General features: G+C 45.5%; 1 protein-coding gene across 3 annotated transcripts in view; it reads right to left on the bottom strand.

The window, feature by feature from the left end:
* Window positions 1-1013: 1013 nt before the first annotated feature.
* The window catches only part of LOC144110512 (protein zyg-11 homolog B-like), a 193880-nt gene continuing 182807 nt past the window's right edge, over window positions 1014-12086 (bottom strand). For 2 of the 3 annotated variants that reach the window (XM_077643489.1, XM_077643490.1), the window contains exon 17: window positions 1014-10286. In XM_077643489.1, coding sequence (XP_077499615.1) covers window positions 10069-10286 — 218 coding nt within the window. In that variant the 3' untranslated portion in view covers window positions 1014-10068. The remainder of the gene's footprint in view (window positions 10287-12086) is intronic. The other variant, XM_077643491.1, reaches the window with a different exon arrangement.

The following is a 12086-nucleotide window of genomic DNA, read 5'->3' on the forward strand; positions in this document are numbered from 1 at the left end:
ACGCAGCTGGTCAATACATGCTGCTTCTGCAGTGCACAGGCTTGAAGCAGCCGCCGGTAACTGCGGCAGCTGCGGTAGGCACGGGCAAGCGGAACCTGTTTTGCCTACCATGCGAAAGTCGCTGCTAACATCAGCGCCACCGCATCTTCGTGACGTCGCGGGGTGAAGGAGGTCCATAGAGTCAGGTACCAGGAGATAGACACTTTGTGCATTGCGTGTGGAGAAGAGGAGGAAACGGCTGGACACTTGATACTTTTCTGTAAAGGGCTTCACCCTACAGTGGAAAGCAGCGGGGCTGACTTGGGGTTTAGGGATAGTGAAGGGAAAGTGGATTTTAAGAGGTTAGAAGTAACCAAGCGAAGGTTATCTGATTGGTGGCTAAAAGCAAGACAGGAGTAAAATTTCACAAGACATGGCTAGGTGGCTTGAGCCACCGCCCTATGTAAAGGGTTCAGCCGTATCCATCCATCCAGTCATCACGCTTGTACTTGCGAGAAGGGCTGTTGCGGCGATACCTGTATTTTGGTTCTTGCTATTTTCTACATTACAAGAGCTTTGTTTTCAGGAAGAGTGGCGTTCTTGTGATCAGGAGCTGCTATTCTATGGATACAAGCCAACTTCAATTTCTCCTCAGTGTCCCTTTAATGCACCCAGCAAGGCTTTGTAATTTACTGACATAAAAACTTCAATATTTAACACCCATGGGATGACCTTATGAAGGTGTTAATTGCAATTAGTCAGGAAATATAATACCTAACCTAAAATAAAAAGCAGCCATGAAATTCAAATAAAAAGTTACATTTGTGTCAAATTTAGTTGCATTTCATGCAAAAATAACGAAAATTGTTTTGCCACATCCCACCTAACTCCACTATTAATGACCGCTTACCTGACACTTTCATTACCTAGCTCTTGAGATGATGCCTTCGATCAAAAGGTGGTCCCTATTGCAGAGGTCCAGGTGCAACGATAAAAAATGGGCAACAGAACAAAGCATCACAGACACACGCTAATATGTATACATATATATTTATGTATATATATTTTATATATATAGAAGTCTCTTCAAACAACAGCAACAGACTCTGCATCACCTCCTTTTTCTTAATGAAAAAAGAACAACAAGGAAAAAGGAAACGTATAGTCGCCAACAATCAATTAGGGCTATCACAATAGTTTTTCACAACAGTACGACTTGACCAATCGCAGGCATTCAATAAAACAAGAGAGATATGGTACGAGAAAACACACACGAAAATAGGAGAAAAAAAAACACCCGCATTATCTTGCCTGCAACACTGTGGCACAAGCACTCTATCATCTCCCAGTCTACAGAAACAGTCAATGAACACAAGTGTTAGCACTCATACACACGAACGTGTCAAGACGACAGTGGCTCACATTAACAAGTCTCTGCTGTTGCTTCTGCAAGTCTACTCACAGGGAGTACTAACATGCAGTGCAAACACAGGGCCAGAGTGGAAAGCAAGCCTGCCCCCTTTGTAGACAGCATCTGATTATGCAGACCAAGGTAGTTTCATTCAAAACAAGCGGCCCTGTTGCAAAGCATCTCTGTTACATCTCATGTCCCTTGCCCAGCAAATTGCAAGCACCGTTTCTTAAAATGTCTTATCAAGGGTAATTTTACCTGTGCATTACTTCGGCCTAGTTGGGAGCAAAGTATCAATGGGAGCAATGTACAAGGCCTATTGTGAATTAAAAAAAAAAAAGCTCTGTCCATAATGTTGCAAAAAAAAAAAATCAATTTCGGCAAAACTCTGCCCATAATTACATGGCAATGATGAGCAGCAAACACAGCATTCCTTGCAGTGACACAGCCAGATCTTTTAGGAGTGTCCAGTTTTGCTGGTTAATCATGCAACTGGGAACAGTTACGGCCTGGTCCTAACCTTTCTGCACCTCAGTAAATGCAAAGTGCAACTGAACAGAACAGATTTGATGACAGACGTTACCAACAGTTCACCATGGCCTGCTGATAACCAGCTCCTGCCGCACACGTTCAGCGACCAACGGTCACATCAGACGTTGCGGTTCTCTTGCCACAGTTGTTGGCACCAGCCACATAATTTGGGTCAGCAGTAAATCAAAGCCAATTTGCCTCTGATACTAGCATGCCACTATAGAGTACTGGCTCTGAAACATCTCAACATTCAGGAAACAAATGGGCAGTGAGGCACAGAGAGAAATAGCAGCTTGCAAAGGACGACTCCCAACAGGCCAAAGAGTACACAAACAACAAACAGAGTCAGTGACAATACAACTATGCGTATTCTTTCAGTTTGCTAAGGCAAAAGCCACTGACCACGAGAGTGCTGACTATCGGTAAGCCAAGCTGGTCATGCAAACAATGCCGCATGCTAAGTTACATGGCAGAAATATTGTTGCTTATTATGCTAGTCATCACTGATATTTTTCTTTTTCATTTCTTGCATTGTTGCAAGTTCTGCTCCACAGCCTTGCTGATGTTTCCTTACAACTGCGTTAACAACAGCATTTCACATAACCGCACCCCACCTGCAACAGTGGTTGGCAACAGTCATGCAAGACTAGTGCAGGTCAACTTCTAAACTTAGCTGTATGTGGAAACCACAAGCGCCCAGCATCATTCTCAGAACAGCAATGCCAAACGAAACAACACATTAAATCTAGATGTGCAACAATTAGCTTTTCAATGATGGAGTAAGTGTAGCATTGGGTGATTTCACTGGAAATCAAGGAAATTAATGCCACACAATGCCTTCCACAACCTGACCTTCAGCTGAACTTGTGGGCTCCAAACTGGCAAAACAAGGCGCCATCAACAATTCTAACAATCATCATGCCCTTTATGGCTGCAGAACAAATCAACTCGTCTGAAAAGCATGCCACGAGTGAACAGTGACAGCACTATGCGGCATTTTCAATCCACAATCCTTCCTTATCTACAGCCATGTTCCAAAGACACCCAAAGTGCATTCTGTGATACCAATGCACTGAACATGTTCACCCGCTGGCCCTGCTAGAAAGCTAGTGCATCCAGACAGTAGAAAAATCAGAAGCAGGTGCTCTGATGGTGAGCCAATTAGGCAAGAAACATTATTTAAGACTGCGTTAGTCCATCATTTTCCCTGCTAGGCCATGTGCCTCGTTGCCTCTGCCATCAAACTGCTCCATCTACTGAGACATATGAGGCATCTCCTTGAAGTGAACATCAAATATGCAGCCCAACTGCACAAATAGCCTGCTGCTCAGACAATACTACAGCACTCACAATGAAGCGTTCACCAAGAGCAGTGTGTGACAACTTAAAGGGAGCCGTTTCTGGTTCAGCAGTTCCAGGCTATCACGAAACCAACTTGCAACCACCAAAGTGCACGGCGTGTAGATGACTGAATCATGCCTAACAATGCAGTCAACCATGGTGTGCAATACTGACACTGTACATTAAAAGCACAAAAACAGTACTTGATTGGCAAACAACAAGGCATCAGTACCAACACACTGCAACTCAATAGCAATAAGACAACATCACGAAAGCAAGGTTTTATGCGTATCTAATTCAACAGTGTGTATAAAAGTAGACCAATGCTGCGTCGACTCCCTTAAGAGCCTAAATGAGACTGTTTTTAAGTGCCGAACAAGAAGTCACTGCCCTCCTTTTTTGCTTTTTGAGAAGGAAAAATTGGTGCCTTTCAAGCAACGAGTTCATATTAAATCAGTGTCTAAGGAGTTCTAAAATTCTGAGGTCAAATCTCCTACCTACCATAATTACTGCACCATGCGTTGTTCTTTGCAAGAACAAAAATATATTACCTAAAAATCTTGGTAAGCTCTCGCTACAGTACAATGCAACACACAACAGAGCCCCACCTCCTTGCAAAAGTAAGATGCAAGCTATCAGCAACCTAGGAAGCAATCTGTGCCCCCTGTCGATCACAACGGGACACCAGACACAGAGAAGTTTGCTCATGCATTTTTAAAGAACTTCTATGTTATCCAACACTCTCCCAGACTCCTTTGTCCCACAGAACTAAACAATTAGTAGCATTCAGAAAAACCGATCCATTTAGCTCTCTGTACATGATGAACAGTGCCATGACGTAATCAAGCTTCAGCGTTCAATTCTGCATGGCTGCACGGTCGTCAAGGAAACAGCCCTGCCAAAACGTCCTGTTTCTTGCCACAACGTTTTGAAGGTCGCCCATTTGCCCATAACTCAATGAAATAGCTCTCACTCAAGCGGTCAAAGCGAACTATAATGCAGCTAATTCAACTATGAGTGCTTATGCTGCAATGGGAGCCATGTTCTCCGTGGTGTGCTGTGTACAACTGCGAGACATGTAATATAGGGTATCCCTATCGCAGGCATAAAGCAGTTTTCAATGAGCATGCCCACACACAAAATCTTTCTGAACGTTTGACAAGCACTGCTTAGAATTCCAAATCTATGGTCACACACTGTATGAGTCAACTGCACAAGCTAATGACACCAAAGTGGCTTGGTGCAGTGAAGAAGTCGCCCAGCCATCCTTTACGGTCTGTGCAGGAATAATAAGAAAATGTGCATGCATGCCACTTAAGTTGCACATTGAAGGTGCACAGTTCACATGGGCCCATTTTCTAGCTTCAACTCCTCCACAGACACGAGCAGGAAACGCTCACAAATGGGCAGAAACAGCACGAGGAGCTGTGGCACTTAGTTGCAATGCGAAGCACTGATTAGCCAGTAGTCAACATAGCAGGGCTTGCATTGCCACTGAGACATGCTAAAATCTCCTGTTCTACATACCTTCATTTCATTTCATTTATTCTTAGTTTTCCACGTACTTACAGAAAACTAAAAGGTCAGGGACAAAAGGCACGGAGTGCCCAACTCTGCCCCAAAACCTTCCTCTCGATGGCCTCTGACACTGCCTTAATCGATTCTGTCTTGCGTGTCTTCTCTCGTGTAACTTTACCATGTCAGAAGAAATACGCCAACTAGCCCGACAACATGTTCTACTTAAGATTCTGGGCAGTGCAGCAGTTATCGAACAATCGAGTGCGGCGTCAAAACAACTGAAATACCACCACAGTTACATAACAGCTGTGCTCAAAAGCAGAGGCTACACAATTAGTGCAATATATTTGCACATGTATTTATCGGGATGACGAAGATTGCATTAGGACATGTTATTTTGGTTTTTCAATGTGTTGTGCTGCTAGACACAAAAAAATGCGGTTTACACAAATGCAGCATAATTTGTTTCCTAGGCCTAAAGGCACACAGTGTTGCAAGTGCAGACAGTATGTAGCAGAGTGATTTGTCTAATGGGCAAGGCGTTGCGCCAAACGGGCGATGGCGTTCCGTGGGCTCCCTGGCAGTGCTGCAACACGCTGTCGTGTTCCACTCTTAAAAGCGAAGCTTAAGCGTCCTCCAATTTTTCATTGTATAGTATGTCCCGAGACACGGTAAAAACAACAGTTAAAATTTGTAACAGAAGTGGGTGCACAAAAAACTGCTAGCAAAAAATGCAGTTTTTCAAACCAAAATTGCAAAAAACAGTGCCCACAGCAAGCACTGGTGGTGAACTTATGGCAAACAACACTCGGAACCCCTCAACCCTGCAGCTTGCATTTTGGCAGCTTGCTGCAGCCTGTAAGAGATGCAGTGCAAATACAGTCAAACCTCAATATAACAAACACTGATATTGCAAATTATTGGGCATATCGAAAGCTTAGTAAATATTTTTGACAAAGGCATGCAATTTATACTTTATATATAACGCAGTTGGCCATGAAAAGGATATATCGAACTCCCCAGCGTCAAACTGAGCCCGTTCGGATCGCAGGCTTCGCCGCACTGCATAAGTGACTGGTGGTGATGCGGCAAGCGTTCGCGCAAAGGTTTGCACTTTTATCTCGCACTCGCCAACAGCGGCGCGTCAGCTCGCGTTCACGCCTCTGGCATGCGTCTGCAGCGCCATGGAAACAGCAACACTGGTGATTGTAAGCTTGCAACAACAATCCTGCGCTCGTCGGCTGTCGCGGATGTGGTGACAACAGCGATAGCTTTCGCTCTGGCGTACCGCTTTCCGCGCGACGCGAATGTGACGCGGGGAAGCCACCACAGCCGGCACTCAACCTGCGCTTCTCGTGGTGTGCGGGGAAGCCAGCCTAACTGGCGCTCGATTTTTTTGTTGCCATCGGAACAGCCGCGAGCGCCCCCGGAACGCCACCAAAACCTGGGAAAACCTCTCTCCATTTATCTAGTAAGGATCGCCAGAACTGCTGTCCCTTCAATAGCTAAATTGCACCGCTGTTGCACGCGTTTTTGACGAAATTTTATATTACGAATTTCAGCTATAGTGCAAACTATTTTACGATTTTTTTATTTGTTCGCTATAACGAAGTTTCACTGTATGCACCGCTAGCAACCCAAATGACGATGAGAGATGTCGGTGCTGGTGCAGCCATAGTGAAAACTTTTGGCCCAGAACCGTTGCAATGTGACCCTCCAATTTATTCTAACTGACCAGGCCAAAGACCCTATCCAAAAGCAATAAAAAGATTGCCAAATGTCACAGATCTTTCACTGCTTGCCATACTCTGGAAGCGCATATAAGCTTGCTTCAGGCACAGCGTGCGTGCTTAACACAGCTTTCAGCAAAGTGCTTGCAGTTTAAATTTCAAATTACTACAAAACTATGCCACAGCACCAAAACCACCATGCCGCACGATCCTTCACACATTGCAGTCCATAGCCCGTTCATGCTGAATTGCCCTGACTGCAGGAAAGCTCTTTTCTTAGCTTTGTTATATCCAGCGGGTCCCCCAATAGCATGGCATGCCACTAGGTGAATGCATCGTCTGCTACTGGGCCTTTCAGATGCTTAATGAAATACTAGCTTTATAAAAAAAAAGTAATCTAATGGTTATTTTTATTATATACAAAGCACTTTAAGAGCCAATTCAGCCAAAAGTAAAATTTCATTTAAATTGGGCTTTAGCCCATGATGACCCAAAGCAAATGGCTAACATTCAAACACTGTAGGCACACAACTGCAAAAAAAGAATGTGTTCCTTTTTCTTCCAATACATAATTGCAAGAGAACATTCAGAGTCTCATCTAGGCCCTTTCAGTAGCAAGCAACAATGCGCAAAACATGGGACCTCCTATAGAAAGAGGCAGTACACTGGAAGTGAAAACCAAACGCAGCTAACAAATCTATAATCCCTGACGCATAATTTACATGCAACCATTTCCTGTCCTTCCAAAGGATAACATGCACTTTTCCTGCAGAAATGGCACGAATAGGTATGCAACGTACAAAAACAAACATAGTGTGGTAGCAGCACACCATTCAAAGAGCATCACAGCTTTCTGTCCTCGATTGCACCTAGTGCAGAAACCCACAGGTCAAGTGCTGCAGGAATGGCATTAAGGACTACTCAGCAGCAAATGTGTTTGGGCACTGCACTGGATAAGTGCCTAGCTGATTCACTGAGAGTCTGAATTTATACACATTTAAGAGAAGGACAAACAGGCTGCCATGCAATTTTAAGAATGTGACTTCTGTAACTGAAAATCTTTCTCGTTAAGTACCACCATCACCGTCAGCCAAGTTGGGTTCGCTGCAGGACAAATGCAAGCCACCATTCCAGCTCACTCCCTAAGCTCACAGATCCATCTAACTCTAGGCCACACCTACGGAGTTTTCCATCACTCGGTGCCCACTCTTCGAGGTACATCACCCGCAAAGTTTATGAGGAACATGAAAGATCATTCAGCAAGCTTTCATAACCACCACTTGCTTTTGTCACACAGTATGCATGTCGAACAAAAAACAAGCCTACCAAGAAAAAGCACTCGCAACAATCAAAACGTACCCAAATATTGCACTTCGATAATGCGCTTTGTTGAAGGGAAACTAAAGAGGAATACCCAGCTAGATTGAGATATTAGTGTCCAAAGGTTGCAAATATGTCTGCTCTGCTGAGAACAGAGCTTGGATAAGCAAGAAAATTTGAGTTACTTTGCCTAGTCAAGACAATTCTTGATTGTTTTGATGTGCAACACAATTTAAGCAGGAAGTACCATCAAAATAGGAAAGCAGGGCGGTGAGTGCTGGCAAGATATGAGAACGCGAAGTGTTATTCACTTCGCACATCTGCCAGGCAGCCGTGTGAAGTGCAAGCCAAGCACCTTTCCTCGCTGATTCACGCAAGAACTATGAGGGAGAGGTACGCCTCATAAAAATGGCAAAACACTGCCCGCGTTTCACGGGAGTGCAAAACAGGGAGTCCATTCTCCATTTCCTCAGCAACGCAGCCAGTTTTTCAGACCCCAGTAGTGTTCCTGAAGGGTAATATACTGGTCTACAATATAGAAAAAGTTGTTTCCATTAATATTTTCACTTAGTGCCTCTCTGAAAAGCAACCTGATGACTGCAAACATTGAGACTTTGTATTAATTATCAACCTGAAATCACACTGAATTTTTCCTAACATACAGCAAAAAAAAAAAATAACCACTCCCAAGGCTTCAGAAGCATTAGTTTCTTCCATTAGTCCACTCTGTGCTATGCCCTTCCACATAATTTCAGTTCACCTAGGCTGCACGAAAGCACTCTACAACCTTTGTGTAAATCCACCCTTTATATAAATGTGAGTGACACCAGTGCCACTGCACTTACTACAATTTCAAAACATTTCTGCCCAGATAGACAGCAATATCCACCTGTGTGCAAACCTTCTCTTTATGCAGATGAGGGGAACTTTGCTACATTTCCAAAGCCCCTTCCCTGAAATGCCCTTCAAGCACAGTGGCAGGCCTAGATTTTTCATTAAGTGGCACATCTCACTAAGCTATCAGGCAAATTTTGTCACTCTTTCTAGCTGTCCTTTCTTCTCAACAGGCGCCTGCACACTACAGGTGCTCTCTGTGATATGCACGAGCGTGACATTCTACAACCACGCAGGGTTCCCACACCAGGCAAACCTTGTAGCAAGCTCTGCGAAACAGAAATGCTCATGTCGTGGCTTTGTTCGCTTGCCCCCTTGCGCCTGACGGCTTCCCTACCTCAAGATGTGACAAGCTGCCACGCTAAACACTTAACCTCACAAGTATTTACCTAAGCTACTTGAAACAAGACAACAGCAAACCCCTACATTCCTAGTGGCACACGAGTTCAACACTGCACATAAGCATCTGTGAGACAAACGCATTCAATCATGTCTGCACCATGCTACAACTTGCCCAGGGACGCTGTTCTGTTTTTTCACTCCAGGCAGGTGATGGACCGATTGATGAATAGATGACAGACTGATGGGGAATGTGGAGGTGTGGGGACTTTTGCATACAAAAAAAATAAGCCCTAAGGCTACCACTATGTTCTCACTCATCTTGGGAAAGCAACAGCACAAGAACAGCAACAAAGTGACTGAGTCGCACAGGCTCTTTTCCAACAAGCCATCAAAATGGCTCTTACACTGACACTTAGAAGTAAGAGAGACTGGCAGTTAGCATGTGGGTGGAGTGATCACATGACCGTGAAAAGCCAAGGAGGTGCCGCTGACGATCACCACCCCAATGTTTGCAGCATAACTGCAGAACCGACAGTGGCTGCATTCGCAGATCTGATTCCGAGAACCCACACAACAGCAGCAATACCTGCAGCGGCAATCCTGCAAAAAAACTGCTGCAGAAACTGACACCGGCAGAATGCAACGTGGAGAATGCAAGACCTGAAAAGGTGACACAATTATCAGAGGCTGCTGACAGTCCTCGCATCATCCCTCGTGCAGTAATGATGGTTGCGTGGAAGTGCGAATCCTCAAAGCAGCCAGCATGGATCCATGCACAACCTAGATTCCGACAACCAGCAGCCTAGAGGCTGGCAGTCAGCAAACCATGTGAGGCATGTCACGGTAGACGTAGGAGTTGGTGGATGCCAGGCTAGCAGGATCAAGTCCAAAAGTCTTGGCCACGGAGAGTAAATCACATGGTCGCCAGCTGTACATCGCTACAGTCACGGGGACAAACAACAAATTGGCCTAAATCCGGGGACCACACTCCCGGTGCTGTCGTCATTGACAGATGTCCGGTAACGTCGTAGCGCCAGTGGCCGATGTGGCGGTGGCCGCTGCCACGCCAGCACTGGTGGCATGCCGCTCCTGGCTCTCCACGACTGCCATGATGTTGCGGCAGATGTGGATGACAGCTGGGTGGGTGTCCGAGTTGTCGAGCAAGTCCTGGAGCACATCAATGCCCCGCTCCTCCAGCAACATGGTGCAGTAGCGCTTGGCTGCGCAAGACACAGTGTATGGCACCGGTTAGTTCAATGGCCAACACCACTGTCTCACAACCAGTTGGCACTCAACTGGAAGCTCCAGTGGCCATCAGACAGCCAAAGAGAAATCATTCCACTGCACCCCAAGCCAAGATCATGATGATGACGGTGACCTTTAGAAGCTAAGTGCTTCATGTTAAAACCAGCCGGAAGGCAACACAGGAGAAGAGATGAGCACAAGACGAGGCTGGACTAACAACTGAAATTTTATTGAAGGAAAGCAGCAAAACAACACAAAACCCCAAAGCAGTGAAAGCGAAAAAAACAACCGAAAGTCACTACACGCACACGACACAGAAGCTTGAAAGATGTGTTACTTGTTGCTTTTTTTTGCTTTTCTAAGAGTGTGCCCCTAGGCATAAGTTTAGAAGACAGAGCATAGGAATGACAGGCGACCTGTTTGCACAGTGGCTTGTTGAGTTCGGCCATGACATGGCAAAATAGAAAAAAAAGGAAGGTCCTTCTTGTGCTAGACAACCATGCATGGCACACCCCATGCTGCATTCCCTCACTGTAGTGACCATGCACGCATGTCAGCCACTGAAGTGATGAGCAAGACCAGCCACTCGACCTGGCATGGGCGTGCGTCACCAGCACAAAACTGATAGCAATTGACTAACCAAGTGGTGCAATCAGCTAGCCTTTTTCCATTCATTTAATCTCTACTACATCATTCATCACACCTTCACCCATCATTGATGCCCTGGGGCAATAAATTTCGCTTAAAAAAAAAGTGTTGCAATGCCCCAGTCTACTTTCTCTGCTCCTCGCCACGGAATGATAAGGTCCCATGAATAAAACTGACTGCAGAGTGCATCAGGGATTGCTTCATAAGGCACATTTTACGATCCCACGAACAATGGAGGATGCTGTCAAACACCCACATTAACGGACGCATGTAGATTTGTGGCAGCACACCATGGATGCAAAGTTAGCCCGACATGATGTGTCCTGGTATGATTTCGTTGCTACAGATGATGACGCCAACACTGGAAAACCATACATGGATGAAAATAATAGTATGTGAAGTACAAGAACTCTCATACTACCAGGAATCCGGTGAGGACGATGACGACGAAGCCAAACTGTCACCTGCTACCGTGAGAGCCTCCACTGCGACTAGTTAGATAGCATCCTTAAACCAGCCGGTTGGTAGCAAGATTATCGGAGAGGAGACTGCGCTGGAGGGTTTGGAAAGCGCTCTAATACGGTATAGTTTGAATGAGCAGACACGCATAAAGGACTTACAGTGTCCCAATTTCTTGCTTTTCGCTGTAACACGGGAAGTCCAGTTACCACGAACATCAGATACAAAGACCGCAATTCGCACAACTGATGGTTGTGCGAATAAGTGGGCTTATAAGTGGGCTCGACTGTAATAAGTTTTACAGTGACAGCTGTTAAGTGCCCTTTCCTGGGTTTCGTGTCGGTGTAGTAGCAGTAGTAGTTGGCGTAAGTGGAGGGTGGTTGCCATGGGAACCACCTCAAGGGTAGATACCATGGAAGGAGGAGGGTATAATGAGCAGAGGAATGTGTAACCGGGGGGTGTTTACCCCCAAGGCTTTCCAAAGGGTGATTACCGTGGAAGGAGGAGGGTATAGTGAGAGCATAGGATTGCATAACCGGAGAAGGGTTGCCACGAGAACCACCCAGAAGGCGGGTACTGTAGAAGGATAAGACAGTATGGTAAGAGCGAACGAATGCACAACCAGAGGGTGGTTTGGACAGGAACCCCTGCAATGGCAATTACCGCGA

The sequence above is a fragment of the Amblyomma americanum genome, chromosome 11, assembly GCF_052857255.1.
Source record: "Amblyomma americanum isolate KBUSLIRL-KWMA chromosome 11, ASM5285725v1, whole genome shotgun sequence".
Classification (NCBI taxonomy): domain Eukaryota; kingdom Metazoa; phylum Arthropoda; class Arachnida; order Ixodida; family Ixodidae; genus Amblyomma; species Amblyomma americanum.